The sequence below is a fragment of the Balaenoptera acutorostrata genome, chromosome 20, assembly GCF_949987535.1.
Source record: "Balaenoptera acutorostrata chromosome 20, mBalAcu1.1, whole genome shotgun sequence".
Taxonomy (NCBI): Eukaryota; Metazoa; Chordata; class Mammalia; order Artiodactyla; family Balaenopteridae; genus Balaenoptera; species Balaenoptera acutorostrata.
In genome coordinates, this window is record NC_080083.1 from 14,655,390 (window position 1) to 14,672,699 (window position 17,310).

The following is a 17,310-nucleotide window of genomic DNA, read 5'->3' on the forward strand; positions in this document are numbered from 1 at the left end:
TATCATTCATCATAGTAAGCACGTGCAGCATGCCAGCAATGCATCGGGCACAGGAGAAGGCAAGAATGTCGGGAAATGACACCTGAGCAGTCACACCTCCAGAAGCCAACCCCAGCTGGTCCTGGTGGTGACATCACTGCTCCCTTCTGTCTGGACTAAAGAGGGACCAAACACTCACCCAGTGTGCAGAGAAATAGACTCCCACGTGAGACCCCTCCAGGCTGCTGCTCTCCAGGGACTGCCCATTATTTCTAAGCAAGGGCCCTGCAATGACTTCCCTGAAGGGTTTAGGCCCCCAAGGGAATTCCAAACCTGAAACAGGCAACAGACAGCGAGAATGTTAAGACTCTTCCTCGTGGCCTCTGACCCAAAAGGCCTCAGGGCTGCAGAGCATGACAACTTTATCACCAAACAGTATTTTTTAACATATCCATAGGATCCGCAGCTAAAGCAGGCATAAAAGCAGGACTCATCCACGCAGAGCCCTACCTACCTTCAAGGCAATGGTTCCTGAACCTGGATGACCACAGCACCCATCTCCTGGGGGGCTTTTGAAAAGTACAGAAGCCCAGGTCACCCCCCACCCCCAGTCTCAGGATTCAGGGGCAAGGCTGAAGATGCATGTCCAAAACAAAGCAAAACGACTCCCCAAGTAACTGTGATGATGGGACAGTTGGGAAATCACTGCCTCGGGTATTAACCGTGAGTTTCTTCAATTCCAACCCTGGACTCTCAGTGGCTCTCAACTCTGCATTTTAGAATCAGCTGGGGAATTATAAAATTCCCCACCCCCAGAGATTCTGATTCAGCTGGTCTGGGTTGGGGCCCAGGGAACCAAGTGAGATGAGAATTTCAGTCTACTGAAAGGAAAGCGTAAAACCACTCAACCCAGATGGTCGACATTCTGGTGACACGTAAGCCCCAGGCAGGAAGAGCAAATGATATGCTCCCCCACTCAACAGAACAGTGTTTTCTCACAGGGTGGTCCAGGGACCACTGCCTCAAAATCGCCTGGGGTGGGTGGAGGATGGGAGGGAGAAGCACAGCCTGGCTGAAAAAGCAGGTGGCCAAGCCCACCCTGAAACAAATGGATCCAAAAATCTCTGGGGGTGGAGGCGGGGAAGCTGGGTTTATAACAAGCTTCAGAGTGGAGTGTATGTGTGTGTTGTGTGTGTGTGTTGTGTGTGTGTGTGTGTGTGTGTGTTTACATTTCAGAAGGTAAAGACTTGGTGCTACCTGCCCTGGTTTTTACTGAGGACAATTCTTTGAAGCAGGTGAAATTTTTACTGGGAAAATTTGTGACCAGGGTTGAATCCTCCAGTTGGCTCAGTAAGTGAGGGACAGAAGATCTTATAACATTTTTATGACTTTTATGACTTTTATGACTCCAGTGCACTGGGTTGGGGGGCGGGGGTTGAGGGAAGGAGAGAAACAGGCCCTGGACAGCCTCTGAGCAGGGTGATGAGAGCCACCTAGGCACAGCCAGCCACCCGGCCAGTCAGCAAGACCAAGGCTTAGGACTTGAGCAGCACCAAGAACTGAGGGGCCCTCACCGCCAGGCCAGCAGAGCAATGCAGGGATTGCGACTTTGCTACGGTAAAATTTTAATGAGAAAAAAAACCCGAAACCACACAGCCTGCCTCTGATTGTGAAGGTGACAGCTGCCGTTGAAACAGCACTAGGAGTCGGAATCTGGGCTCAAGCCGCTTCTCAATGGCCTCCTCAGCCCTCAAAGCTAAACTTCCTTTTTCAGATTCCATCTCCGCTGGCCCATGAATTAAAAGCCCCCACGAGGGACATTCTGATCTCCGTAAAAATCTTAACCATGACCTGGAGAATACTGTAATTTCATCAAGACAATATTCTCTAGCCAAATAAACCCACACTCATATATTTCCTTTATACACTTTCTACCAACAGGGAGGAGGGCAGGGCAGGGGGGTAGAGCAGGGAGTACGGGTGGACAAAGCAAGGTCTTACCCTCTGGGTCATCGCGGATCACCAGCAGCCCATTCCTGCACACGACCTTCCCCGTGGTGGCGTCTAAGAATATTAGTGATGGAATGTTGGAAATTCGATATTTGTTCCAAAGTTTAAGCTATAAGAAGAAAAGTAAAAGAAGGTGGTTAAATCCAAACCAGATTAATTGCAGAGTTCTTCGGAGCCTCCTGGGCCTCAGGGGTAGACAGGCTGGAAAACACGAAAGTACAGATTAAATGAATTACTGATTGAAAGCAGGGCTGGCTGGGCAAAAGGGACAAGAGAAGCTACAATCCCACTTGTCCCTGCGGCCTGAGACAGTGGAGCGGACCCCAAGTCAGAGCCACACCCAGGCTCAAGTCGCAGCAGAGGCCGACGGAGAACCACACTCGCCCTGGGTGAGCTTTTCCCTCCTACCTCCCCCGTGGGCACTGTCTCTAAGAAGCACGAACATGAAGATGGATTAGGCATCTTTCAAATACAGTCAGACCTCCACCAGGTAGTTAAGGCAGGAAGGGAGGCTTTTTATTGGTGCCTCTCCACCCTATCAGCAGGCAGGTGTTCGGTCGTGTCCCCTTGGCCCCAAGGGAGAAAGGACAAGGGCATTCAACAGATGACCAAGAGTTAAAATCGGCCCCTCTCCCCACTTCACCAGGTCCATGCGCCGAAGTATCGGTAGTTGCTCTAAGTGTGTGCCACTCGGCCTGCAAACACTTGGGAAGCACGATCCTCAGCCAGCCCCAACCCGCATTTCCCTGTGCCACTTAAAACAATCCCCAGTCCTTGGCAGGTTCCTGCAGTCAGCTGCGCCAGCTGTCAGAGGGCCAGGGTCTGAGAGCCGAGGCTGAGAAAGCGTGAAGGCGACGGCCCAGGGCTAGGAGCCGAGTGTGTGCTGGCTCCTTTGTAAGCTCCCGGCCGTCTGGGTGGTGCTGCTCAGGTGGGCCGCTGAGAGCTCTGGAACTGAACTGCCAAGGCCAGAAAGTGACGTCATGAAATGAAATGTTGAACTACCAATGCACCTCCAGAAAAGAAAGAAACGAGGGGAGATTGCAGGATGGCCCACTGGTGATTCAGCTGTGAGCCTCCCTTCCGGGGGCCTGGGGCCCAGACAGGAGGGGCTGGCCCTGTGGGCACTGGCACAATAGGGTATGGAGGTGTCGAGGGAAACAGGCATCAGAAATCCAGCTGCATAAAGCAGAGGAAAAGGCATGGGTGGCTGGGATCATTGTTTTTAACTCAGTCCCAAGCAGCCAGGGAGTTGGGCAGGGTATCTGCCAAGAAATGTGAGGCCTACCCTGCCTATGGAGACCTGGGTCTTGGCAGGAAGGGTTGTGGGACCCCCACCTCTAACTGGGTGGCCCCCCTTAGTGCTTCATGTTTTTCCCAGCCTCACGTTTCCATTGGGCTCCCCAAACCAGCCAGGACCTCAGATAAAGGGTGACTCTGCCCATAAAGTTTCCAGTGACCGATTTTGCACTTTTCCCGAGAAACCCGATACAGGATTCAGATTAAACATTCTTAAGAGGTTCAACAACAAAACAAGACCATCCTACCAGTGGGATTAGCTTTACAAGTTTGCTGGTACCAGGATCCAGCCAGGTTAAAAAAAAAAAAAAAAAAAAGTTGGGGGGTTGGGGGGATTATCAGATTTTTCTGATTTAAAAAGTAACTACTGGGGGGGAAAGTAACTATTGGGAAAAATGGGAAACATAGCAAACCACAAAACTGAGATAAAAATAACCCATGACTCATCACTTATGAAAGCTTAGACAATTTTAGTCCACCAATGGCAAATGAGAGCACCCGTTTCCTGGTACTCTCACCAACATTATCACTACCATTAGTTTTCCCAATTTGATAGGAAAAAATGATGCTCATTTTTGTTGCTTATCTTTCTTTTACTTACTGATGTTTAGGAGATACACATCTATCTCACTGTTATAAATACACTGTTTTTCCCAAGATACTTTTCTTACAAGTGGTAAGTGCTGCAATTCATTCAACAGATATTAACTGAGCACCTACTATGTGCCAGCCCAAGGGACAAGAAAGAACAAGGCAGATGGCGTGGCTGCCTTTGCAGAGCTTCTATTCTAGTGGGAGAGACAGACAATATAAGCAAGAATATATAGAGAAAAATAATTTCAGGCCCTTGTAAGCAATAAAAATAAGCCAGAGCAGGGTAAGAGCGAAGGCACGCTGGGGGGAGTGGTACACGTTTTAGTGAGTGCTCTGGAAGGCATCTTTGAAGAAATGGCATTTGAGCACAGACCCCAATAATGACATGAAACAAGTCCCATGCACATGGGGGGAGGCTGAATGGGGAAGGCGATAGTGGACGCAGCCAGACAGTCAGGGAGGGGAGCCACGATGAGGTCAGAAGGGCAGTCGTGGACCAGATCTTCAAGGCCCTGTAGACATGCAAAAATAACGGAATTTTGCTTCTAAGCATACAGTCAGACCTCCATATCCACAGGTCCTGCATCTGCGGATTCAACCAAGCGCAGATCAAAAATATTCGGGGGGAAAAAAATATCAAGAAAGTTCTAAAAAGCAAAGCTTGAATTTGCCAAGCGCAGGCAACTATTTACATAGCGTTTACATTGTAGGTATAACTATTTACGTTATATGTACACTGTATTAGGTATTGTAAGCAATCTAGAGAAGATCTGAAGTGTACAGGAGGATGTGTATAGGTTATATGCAAATACCGTGCGATTTTATATAAGGGACTTGAGCATACGCGGATTTTGGTTATCTGCGAGGATCCTAGAGCCTTGGATGACCAGGTGAGGTCATCCAAGGAGAAGACACGGCTACAGAGGAAAAGGGACCCTAGGGGAGAGCCAGGTACCACCCACAGCAGGCTGAGGAGTGATGAGTGACACAGGAAAACAGGGAGACTCCAGTGTCCCAATAGGCAGGTGAGCATAGTGTTTTGGAGAGGAGAGTGTAGGCCACTGTGTCAAATGCCCTGAGACGTTGAATAAGATGAGGTCAGAGAACTGACCAGTGGATGTGGCACCAATGGTCACATATGACCTTGATGGGGTCAGGGAGGAGTCAGTGCAGGGGTGAAGCTGACAGACACACTGGAATGAAGAGGGAAGGACGGGGCACAGCTCTGTCCGGCACACACGCCTACAATGGGCCTGGGACCCAGACAAGTCCGAGTCGTGCCGACAACACGTGAAACATCAAGAGGAGAATAACAGGAAGAAGAAAGGTTATAAAAAGAGGAGAAGATGGCAAATAAGGGGCTGAGGTAGTGGCTATAGGCAACTCTCTTTAAGAGTTTTGCTGCAAAGGAAGCAAAGAAATGGGATTGTAGCTGGAAAAATACATGATGAGGTCAGAGGGAGGATATTTTAAAGATGGGAGATACTGTAATCTATGCAACTGGGAATAATACAGAAGAGAAAGAAGAAAACTGATGAAAAGGAAAAGTGTAGAAGCAAAGTCCTTGAATAGGCAAAAAGGTGGGATCCAGGTCACAAATGGAAAGATGCAATTGTAAAAACCGCTAATTTTTAAATATACAGGCATTCCTCGGTATCCACAGGGGACTGGTTCCAAGACCTGCCGCAGATACCAAAATCTTGGAATGCTCAAGGTGGCCCGCCATATTCTCGGTTCCACATCTGCAGATTCAACCATCCACAGATAGTGCAGTACTATAGTATTTACTATGGAAAAAAAACACCAAAACTGTGTATAAGTGACCCACACAGTTAAAACCCATGTTGTTCAAGGGTCAACTATACACATTTCAAAGTAGTTTTTTAGTCTGAATAAAAACTCATGCCATTTGCAAATAAAAACAACTTCATCTTCTTTTTTCAATATTTATATTACTTATTTCCTTTTCTTGTAGAACTATTCTGGCTGGAATTTCCAGAACAATATTAAGTAGCGAGCATCCTTATCTTCTACCTGACTGTAATGGATATATCTGTAATATTTTACTATCATATGTAATATTAGCCATTGCGTTGAGACAGATATCCTTTAACATGTTAAACAAAACAGTCTTGAATATTATCCAGCCTGAAAAAGGAAGGGTATGCTACAATAAGGATGAACATTGTGGACATATGCTAAGTGAAATAAGTCGGTCACTGAAAGACAAATACTGTATGATTCCACTTAAATGAGGTACTTAGAGTAGTCAAAATCATAAAGACAGAGATTGTAATGGTAGTTGTCGGGGGTAGGGGGGATGGGAGAAAGAGTTACTATTCAATGGATGTAGAGTTTCAGTTTTACAAAGATGAAAAGAGTTATGGGGATAGATGGTGGTGATGGTTGCACAACAACATGCATGAATATATTTAATACCACTGCAATGTACACTTAAAAATAGTTAAAATGGTAAATTTTGTTATGTCTATTTTACCACAATTTTTAAAAAATAGCCTTCCTTAACTCTTTGAACAAAAGTTTTATCAGGAAAAGGGCTTCCCTGGTGGTGCGGTGGTTGGGAGTCCACCTGCCAATGTGGGGGTCCTGGGTTCGAGCCCTGGTCCGGGAGGATCCTGTATGCCACAGAGCAACTGGGTCCGTGTGTCACGTGTGCTGACCCTGCGCTCTGGAGCCCACGAGCCACAACTACTGAGCCCGCGTGCCACAGCTACTGAGGCCCGCGCGCCTGGAGTCCGTGCTCCGCAACAAGAGAGGCCACCGCCGTGAGGGGCCCGTGCACCGCGGCTGAGAGTGGCCCCCACTCACCGCGACTGGAGAGGGCCCACGCGCAGGAGCGAAGACCCGGCGCAGCCATGGGTAAATAAATAAATAAAACAATGGCTCTATTAAAAAAAAAAAAGTTTTATCAGGAATGGATGGTTACTTTAAGGTTATTCTTTTGACTTGTTGTGGTGTATTTCATTAGTAACCACTCTACGGTTAAACCATCCTTGCCTTCATAGAAGAAATCTTCCCTGGTCACATGTATTGTTAAGGGATCACTATAATCATATCTCCCCAGGGACTTGGGACTCCCACAAGCCAATGGCATCTTGTAACAACAAGCTTTTTGGTAGCTAGTCTTTTTCCTAAAGGAAACTGTAGCCTGTGAGCTTTAAATATAAAGATGGCAGATGTAATGTGATTGTAATAGAGCAGTTTGAATGTAGGCACCCATATTATACTTGAAACATAAGCATGCGATTGGCTCTTGGCTAGATATTTTTCGAGGAATGGTGGCTTATGGTACCTGGGCAACATAGCCCCTAAATGCTGGGCCACTCAGTGTGAGTCAGGACCATCCCCCAGCTGATGTCATAAAAGGAGGACCTGAGGATGAGGCCTGCTTAGTGTAGTACCTTTTAAGACTCTAAAAATAGAGGTGCTGTCCCCTCCCCCATAACAGATAAGGAAGAATTCAATTTTTTCTGGGTCCCTCATGTAGGCAGAAGGACTATAACACCCTCCCCTTGTCCTACCTCAGATCATCACAGATATTTCTTTTCTCCCAATATCCTCCTTAGAGAGGGAAGAAACTGTAACCCCTATGACCCTTATCTTCCTCCCTCCCTAGAGAGCCTCCCCTTTCTTTCCCACTGGATCTCAAGGAAGACAGGAGGTCATGGCTGTGTTTTGTCCCTTGTTGTTAGACCTTGTTTCCAAGTAAAGGCCCACTGGGTTAGTGGGAAAAAATTATGTTTCTAGACTCACAGCTGATGCTGAAAAGTTGATCCTTTTGTAGACTAACATATCATGGCCTAATTTTATATGATAGTGATTTATTTAGGAACTTATATCATTCATCAGTGATTTATAGATTTGCTTGGGACTATCTGTCTCAGGTTTTAGCATCCCGATTACTCTGCTCTGAAACTGTGCAGAAGGCATAAGAATGATCATTCCAACCAGGTCAATTTATGTTAGAAAAGTCACACAGGTCTGCTTTAATGATTCTTTCATGCCAACTGGAAATGAGCTTAAAGAAATGATCACCAAGATTCACCTCTGTGCCTTTAAGTGTGGCTGACATCTCAAGTCCACTAAAGGTTTTCAAAAAGGCCTCTTAAAACATTGGTTTCATAACCATTCTGGGGTCACAGACACTTTTGATGATAAAAGCTACACATAGATCTTTTCCCCAGAGGAAAATACACATGCACAAAAAAGTCTGTGCGTAATTTCATAGAGTTCGTGATTTCTTTGAAGCCAGGTTATTGAACCTGTCTGATTCCAAGAGGTCTATGGACCCCAGAAAAAGACCTCCTTCTTTTAAGAGTTCACTTTAGTACATGGCTTAACCTTGATTCAACTGGGAGAACTATGATATTGCCCCATCTTCACTCTTGTCATGAAAATTTCCTCTAATAAAAATCAGCATTTACCTAAACTCGAAGATGACGCAATGGTGAAGAGTGGGAGGTTAAAATCTCACTATATGCAGCTGCCATCTTCCCAAACTTATTCAGAGCTGGGTACCGCCGGTGGTCTCCAATTCATTCCTTTGCCTTCAGGATGGTGAAGATCAGAACCACCTGGGACAGAGCACTACTAATGTTGCTTATTTTTTAAGGATCCCTAGGAAATGAGCTCATAGTCTTTCCTGGTATGATATTAGAGCATTTAACCAGAGTCAGGAGCATAAGTGCTTCTACATTATCTCAAAGTTCTTCTTGGGAGGAAATAACGGTGGTGGAGGAAGCAAATGGGCTTCGGAGGGCCTGGGTTTCCATCCTGGCCCTGACATCTCAGTAGATGTCAGTAGGTGACACGGTACCAGACCTTGGGCAGGTTACGCCTGCTGGCCTAGCACGGTCATACCCACACCGCAGGATGAATACGGAACTTAAACGACGTAACGTGTGTGGAGACACTCTGAAAACTAAAGCATTACACACATGAGACACATTATTAATATCTGAATCAAATTTATGCTTATTTCCCCCTTGTCTTGTCAGCATCCTTTTCGAAAAATGTTTTCCTGTCAACTCTATTTTAAAGTTAATCAATCAACTGCATAGGCTGCATATAAAACTCCTCAGAAAACAGGGATTTCCTTCTGCAGCAAGTGGTCTTCTTGCCATAAGCACCTTCTGCAAAACACGTACATATTTGGGGCCCAGTTTAATGTGGTCCGTTTGCCTTGCCCCCCCCCTTTCTTCCTCCCACCTCCCATTTTGGATTTCCAGATTTTAAAGGGGCATCTGGATTTTTTTTCTTAAACTGACCCTGGATTTTGCTTTTCTCTCTTTTTAAGAGAATTCTGACCTCACGTCTGATTCTGGCTTGGAAGTGTGAAATACCGTACAGTCGGCTACCCAGGAGCGTAGGAGGGAGAGGAGCCTTGCCAGGCGGTTCCCATCCCAGCACCTGAAACTGGGAGGTGGACTGAGGGCAGGAGCTCCTTCCAGGTCACCAGAACAGAAAAGGCTAACGGCTACTGAAGAGGTTCATTAGAAGGGCCACGCTGACCAGCACTGCTGCAGGTGGGAGAGACCCAGTGACTTTTACACCCAATGCCTGCTCTCGCTCCCGTGACTGTCCTGGCACAACGTCCACCCAGAGTTCATTTTGATGCCACATCCCACCTCCTTTCATAGCTACCCAGAGGCTAGGCAACTCCAAGAGAATGTGTCCCAGCAAACGCCCAAAGCCTAGAATACAGAAGCAAGGCAGCAAAGATGAAATAGACTAAAAGAAAGAGGAGACGATATCAGCTAGACTTGGCCAAGAGCAAAAAGGATGACAAACTGGGCTATCGGGTTACTTAAAAGTTCCCATTCCTCAGCCCGGTGGCAGGTTCTGGTTAGCGATCCCAAGGCTGCGGTAGGAGCTGTCATCCCAGGAGTGCCGACCAGAAATGCTTTTACAGTGACCCACCGAACAATGAGGCAAATATCAAAAGGGATGGGATTGGGGACTGGTAAACTGTAAAAACGCAGACTCTAAAGCTGAGCTAATCGGAAACCCTGGTGGGATTAGTCAGCGCCCACACATGCCACAGGGAAATGCAACCTGGCAATTTCTGAGAAGCCCCAGCTCCTGAGGGTGACCCAGAATCTGCTTCTCATTCTGAGGACTGGGTCTTGCACTTGACTGGGGGGGTCTAAGTTTTTAATTTCTCAACAGCTGCTGAAAATCTGTGGGATCAAGCCAAAGCTAACATAGATGTAGGATTAATCAGCCAGCTCCTTGGCAAGGTCAGCTGGAACCTTCTCAGGCAGACCTTACCCCAGCCCTTCCACCGAAGGCTGACCACGGTCAACACCATCCTTTCTGGAAGCAGCATGTGAAAACAGATCTTCAAAAGTATCCCTACCCTTTCTAACCAAACATGACCAAAGCCCCATTATATATGCAGTGTGAGAGGGAAATCCCCCCCGCCCCACTGTCCAATGTCAAGGCAGTATATACATACACTAGAGGTTACTCAGCACAGGCTCTGGAGCCCAGGTCTAACTCTGCTCCCGCCACTTGTTAGTTGGTGACCTCAGGCAAGCTACCTAACTCCCCTCTTAGTTTTCTCACTTGCAGAATGGAGATAACAGTACCTACACCTCACTGGGCTGTTGTAAAGATTAGATGTGTCATATAATGTGCTTAGAATAGGGCCTGACCCAGGTTTGGTACTAGGTAAGTGTTAGCTGTTACTATTATTGTTGTTGTTGCTGTTGTTGTTGTTATCCCAGAACCATTCTAAATGCTCCAGCAGGACCTTGTCCTCATATCCCCAGAGTTAAGACCAAGCCTTGCTTCTGAGGCAGGATTCCCAGTGTGTGATTTGGCCTGAGACTCCAATTTCCCAGCCTGGTACAACGGTTGGCCAAGTACAGTGCTTTTGGCACATGTTATGTGTTCAGTAAATGATGGCGAGCAAATGGAGGAATGACAATGGAAGGAAGGAAGGGAGACAGGAAACACTGTCGACGGGTCAGCCAGACTAGATGCCCAGCTACACAATCAAGTTCAGCCGTTTAAAGGGCTTCTTGATGACCAAGACTCTTCCTTGTTCCTTGGGAGACTTGGGGACCCAGAAAGCTCTTTAAACTGCAGAATAAATTACCCAACACAAGTGCTGGTGGAATTAAAGCTCTTATCCCTTTATCTAACAGTGTCTCTGATCCCTTCCCTTCCCCAGCTCTCCTCTGTCTGGAGGCAACACAGACAATGGACCAGTGAGATCAAGGAAGAGGTGCGGGGGGACTGCGCCAGGCTGATCGGAACCTGCACCAGTTTATGAGAAATCAAAGCCCTCCCAGTGGACGCAGCTCTGCAACTAGATTAACAATCAATTTCCCCTTCACTACAGCTGGTTTAGAAAGAGAACCTGTGCCCTAAGGGTCGTAGAGCGTGAGGTTTACAAAATAACATGTCCTCGCCCCTTCCTGCAGACAAAGGCACCAGGCGTGAAATACACCACACGCTCTCCTTCTGGGTCCATCTCTGCTACTCCAGGCTGCAGTAAAAGAAAAAGACAAGACTAGGTAGGAGGGATGTTATAAATTTACTCTTCATTTCCCCAAATCTCAGAATAGTAAGTTTTCTAACTGATTTACAGCTGACCTAGCGGGGCTGCGCAATCCAGCAGAGATTCACCCGGTGTGGTTCACTTACAACAATAATCAAAGTGCCACAGGGGACATGAAGGGTGTGAGACACCAGGCCTGCCTTCAGGAGCCTTACGGTTTAGAAGTGGAAAATGGTAAAAATGGTCAATGCTATATCTATTTTACCACACGCACAAAAGTGGAGCTGTAACTACTTCTGCGCAGGCATAACACGCGGTAACTGCCAGGAAAAGTGAGCAAAAAGGGCCAGAAGGAAGCCTGGCTCCATCTTAGTTGAATGAACGTGCCAGGAATGGCTCTGTGTGTGCAATCAAACACGCTTACTGTTTCAAACATCCTCCATAAAACCACTGTGATTCCATGCAGGGGCAGCCCCAAGAAGCAACAGCTCAGGGCTGAGTTTGGTCCTTGTTGGTCACTCCAATCTTTAGTCAGTACTTCTATCAGAAGGCAGTATGGTGTAGGTAAAATGGTTAAGAACATGGTTCTGGAACAGACTGCCTGGGTTCAAATCCCAACTCTGCTACATCCCTGCTGGGTGACCTGGGGCAAGTTACTTCACCTCTCTGAGCCTCTATTTCCTCACGAGTTAAGTGAGGATAATAACAATACCTGCTCCATATTGTTGTTGTTAGAATTAACTGGATTAATATACGTATAAGGCTTAGAACACTGCCTGGTACACAGTAAGTGTTCGATAAATGTCAGAAATGATGATGAGGCCTAAAGAGGACACTGCCATTTCTCCTTGACCCTAAGTGGAAAAATGTGCTGACCCCTCTAACCCCCATCAAGCATCCATGTCAGCTGTAGGTTACATTCTGGCGGAGGCGGGGGTGTGGGAAATGACTTCTTAGGCCTTGTGCAATTTGGGACACTGCAGACATAGGAACCAGGCCAGGAGACAACCCTGCAGAGTAAGTGCTGGGTACTCCCAGCCTGGTGCTGTGGGGACTTGTTAAGTTCTTAAGAGCCTCACTTTGCTCTGCAAGATATTCTTTCACAACAGGAACCACTCCGCCGCTAGTATGAGGTGAAGGATCTGATACGCTGCTTCTTCCTTTTATCTCTTTATCCAAGAGACGTCTGTCCTTGTCAGCAGCCAGCCTTCCACCACACACCTCACTGGCTGACAGCAAGCTCTGCTTCTGTCTTAACTTGTGGCTCCAAAGTGCTGTCAAAGCCCTGCCGCTTCCCAGCATGAGGGGCGCATACTATGCTTCTATTAGGTCCAATACAGAATCACCACTGCCCCTTCATCCTTCCTCCAAGCAGACTGCTGTGTTCTGGGGGCCTCCAAATCCTCACTGCATGAACGTGGGAGGGAAGCACACGTAGCAGCTGAGGGCACAGGCTCTGGGGGCAGATGGCCTGGAATCCTGGCTCTGCCCCTCAGGCAAATTACACAGCAGCCCCCGAGCCTCACTTTCTTCAATGGCAAAATGGTCCCATGGTACCTACTGGGTTGGCCAAGAAGTTCGGGTTTTTCCGTAAGATGTTACAGAAAAAGCCGAATGAACTTTTTGGCCAGCCCAATACTTCCTAGGGTTACCATGAGGATAAATAAAACATATGACGTGCTTAGTAAACACTCACATGGGAACGCTTCTAATGTGTGTCCTTCCAGAGTCTAGTGGTAGAGAATATGATGAAATCTTTCTGATGAAAGCCCATTTAGGGCAATGGGCCCTGCACATAATCAAACTGCAAGGGCACTTACTAAGCAGTGTTTGAAAAATGGTGATCAGGACATCACAGGGCCACTGGCCCCTGCCAGGGCTGGGACCCAGAATAACCCACACAAATAAATACAGAATAGATTACAAGAGGCCTCCTGCCAGAAGGTAAGCAGATGGGCTCTGATGAAGGAAGGGAGAGCAGAGGAGGATCTGCTTCCCCAGCAGCGGCTCTGGGAGGGGCAAAAGCTCCACTTCTTCGTGGAAATGCAGATACTTTCCAGACCAGCATCCAGTCCATGATGCTCCTTCCTCCTAACAGGGGTGCGGCAGAACAACTAAGAAATGGCCACTAATTCTAACTACGACCACCTGAGACAAAAGGGACTGATGGTGTCCATGCTAGTGGACATGAGAAGCTTCAACATTTAAAAAGTGGTGTGTGGCTAGGAGGCCTGGGCCTGGCTGCCAGTACTGGCAGTGGGCTGCAGCTTTGTGACTCTGGTGACGAAGCCACAGTGGGTTCCTATGAATGAAGCTGCATCCCGTCTGCAACCAGCAGTCCAGAAGGAGCCGACACGTTCTAAGACACGGAGGCCACAGCCTCCGTCCGCTTTCCCTCCTTCCTTCCTGGGAGTCACTCACCAGGCAACTTTGCTACTAAAGCTCCTTTCAGAAAACTGCACCTTCGGACTGGCTTCAATCAACAACAAGAAAAAATTAATGGGATAAGAAATGATGCCCACAAATATAAAGACAAAAAACGTAAATGTTTTCTCCTTACCCTTTCAAAAGTGCTAAAATGCAAAATTCCTTCTTAATCCCTCTCACTCACCTCGGGCTTGGGGAGTCCTGTTCTCCGAACGTTTGGAACCTGGTCCCATTTGCAACTCCAATTAAAGAGGTTCATTGACTATGCCACACAACTTCCTGTCCTAATGAGTCAACAGGCCAGGAGGTGAGCAGTTGCTGGGATCACAAAGGGACATATGGCTGCCAAGTTCTTTCTGGCTGTCACCAAAGACGGAGGAGAGGCTGCTCTGTTTCCCTGTCTGCAGTTTTCACAAGCTGACAGAGGGATTTCCTAAAGCCCCATCTGGTATAAAAAGCCTCGACTGGGCAGAGTGGTTTGGAACAGTAAGGGGGTGGCTGGTAATAACATATGCCATCAAGAAAGAAGAACTAAAGAAGAGGTTGGGAGTTTTCAGAGGGGAGAGGACCAGGAGCCAGAACCACTCTGGAACTGGAGAGACCACGTCGCAGCTCCCCAGGCACTCACTTCTGGGGGGGGGATAGGGTTTCTGTGGCTTGTGCCATCATGGATCCCTCTGCTGATATTATCGGGAAAGTTTGCCCACATTCACCCAGAGCAGAGTGTTTTTCCTGGAACACTGGGATCTTGGGTCTGCCACCTCCTCTGAGAGACGTGTCACCATACAAGTTCAACCCAGAATGTTTAAGTTCATACCAAAGAGCAATAAATTCTGAGGGTCTGCACACCAGGTTTTTATAGGGCCCATAAGGTTAAAACAAAACAAAAAGGGAAGACAGGAACCCAAGGAATAAGGACTGTGGGGAAGGAAGACTGCCGTTCCTTGCAGAGTTGGGGATTCTGCTGGAGGAAGCTGCTTGTCAAAGTAGTGGTATCTCCCACGTTCCCCCCTCCCGAGCCAGAAAATGGTAGATGCCATCAATTCATACCCACTCCCCCACCCCCGCCCCCGCCCCCGGCCCCAACCAATTCATCCCTCACAGTTCAATACAAAATGTAAGGCCGTCAAATGTGGAAACTGGCTATAGTTGATAAAGGGACTTTGGCAAAAAAAAAAAAAAAAAAAAAAAAATGCCAGCAAGGTTTTGTTTTCATTTAAATTTTTAAAAATAAAAACCCAGGGACTTCCCTGGCGGTCCAGTGGTTAGGACTCTGCGCTTCCACTGCAAGGGGTATGGGTTCGATCCCTGGTTGGGGAACTAAGATACTGCAAACCGCGCATGGTGTGGCCAAATAAATACAATTAAAATCCATACTAAGAAAACTTCTTCATCTGAAAACAGACCTTCCCCCAGGAGACGGTGTTCGTGCACGTTCCTGAGGGAGGACAACAGAGCTCCCCCAGTCTCCTCAGTTCTCCATGACCTTGGAGCTCCAACCTCTGATTTTCCACTAACTCTCAGACTCAGCACTTGAATGACACGTCCAGCATGGACTTACTGCACACGATAGAACCCCTAGGGCCAGGTACCACAGTGAAAAGATCCAATGAGAAAGAGAGGGAGATTTCACAAACTATGGGAACAAGGGAATTTAAGGATGTGACGTGATCCAGCAAGTCAATAGCAAAAGAGAATTCCACCCTTCTAGAATCCTACTGTGTTCATCCTTCCAGGGCTCAAAACCATCTTGTGCCTCCTCCATTTGACGAGTCCCTCCAGGAGACTAAATCTTACGCTGCTTTTGCATCTTCAGCGCTGCGCACCTGGTAGGTATTCAATACATCATGATGACGATGATGATGACGACGACGACGACGATGGTGACGTTCAGGCCAAGAAAGTATGTTTACTAGCTTCTCACATTTGACTCTACAGATGCGGCATGAAAAATAAGCAAGCTGGTATTTCGTTCTCACACATTCATCATGGTTCCTAAACAGCTACTAAATAAGTTCTTATCCAAAAAACAAATCAGGCAAATAGGCTCAAAACTTTCCGCAGCTTCCAGGAGATTAGGAATGCGATTGCGTAACACCTCCTAACCCAAATGCTGTAAATTACAAGTCAGAGGGGTGAGCGTTTCCATGTCCTCTCTCCAAATGAAAATAGGGGCCGGAAGTATGGTTTGTGAGAATTTCAGCGATGTTTATCATTTCAGCACCATCCATACCTGCTCCGCCGTAAAGCCATCAGCAGAGAACTTCTTTCAATTTCCTACTTGATTGTTATTTCATCAGGGTTTTTGTTTTTTTTTGTTTTTGCCCTGGCTGCACAGAAAGATCTGTTTCTTGGCAGAACTTTCTGAGTGCCCAGTTAAACCCCTTGTTACCACTTTCCTGCTTCAGGAAGTCCCCACGGAGCCCCAGCCAAATGACAAGGGGAGGAAAGGAAACATTTACAATGATGTGAGAAATTCTCAGTCTGGAAAAAAAGATCAAAGAGGATAGTCATAAGGGCCCTTTCTGCACGGAGCCGGGCACACGAAGGTCAGCCGTAAATTGGACTGGATTGGTCCATGATGGGAACAACATTACCTCACTGGGAACCCAGCAAGCCGGGCTCCTCCAGAGCTCTGAAACCAGGGTCAGCCACGCTGCTATGTGCTCTGGACCAGCTGTGTCCCCAGCAAAAGGAATCGTGTCCTATACGAAGAAGCTATGCTCGCCATGCTCCAAGATGCCTTTATATAGAAATGGATTGTGTGGCCTGCATTGTTCCCCTCCGCCAGCTCTTGAAAGGGTTTCACGGCACAATGAAATAAATAACAGCAGGGAGAGAGAAAGAGGGAGGTAAATTGTTTGGAAAGTAGAAGACGGGGTGGAAAAGATGAAATTCAAGACAGATGTGTGAGAGCTGCAAACATATGTCCTTGAATTTATGCATCCAAGTGATTCATGTAGAATAAGTAAGAAAGAGCTACATACCCAATATAGAAATAAATATGGGAGTCAATACAGAACAAAGTATTACATCCCCCCATTCTTACAAAGAAACATCCGTTCACATCTCTCTCTCTGCTAAATAAAGCTGTTATAAAACAGGGCGAGTGACGGAACTGAGATGACATTATTAATTAAGCCAAGGGTCTCTGTCACTCTCAGCAGGATGTCAACCACTACCAATTTATTTCCAATGACTGAATGTAGATTTCTTACCCCCGAAAGGTACTGCTGCGGCTTGCTTTAACATCAGCAGCATTTTAAAAAACAGTAGTATTTGCCAAGTTAATGTCTGACCATTAAGAAAAAAAATCAAGCAGGAAATTTAGATGGGTGTTTCCACAGAAACACAAAAGTCCAAGACATTGGCCGGAAAGACATTTTTACAATGCAGTATTAGTGTGTGTTGTTTAACTTCTAAACAGCTAACTCCAAGGGGCCACCACACAATTGGTTCCAAATGCCTCATTCTGA

The 17,310-nt window shown here is 46.9% G+C and overlaps 1 protein-coding gene across 1 annotated transcript in view; it reads right to left on the reverse strand.

The window, feature by feature from the left end:
• Nucleotides 1-17,310, reverse strand: part of NXN (nucleoredoxin) — a 141,685-nt gene that overhangs the window by 21,031 nt on the left and 103,344 nt on the right. The window contains exons 2-3 of the mRNA XM_057535627.1: nt 1,981-2,098; nt 179-312 (exon numbers count right to left, since the gene is read on the reverse strand). Coding sequence (XP_057391610.1) covers nt 179-312; nt 1,981-2,098 — 252 coding nt within the window. The remainder of the gene's footprint in view (nt 1-178; nt 313-1,980; nt 2,099-17,310) is intronic.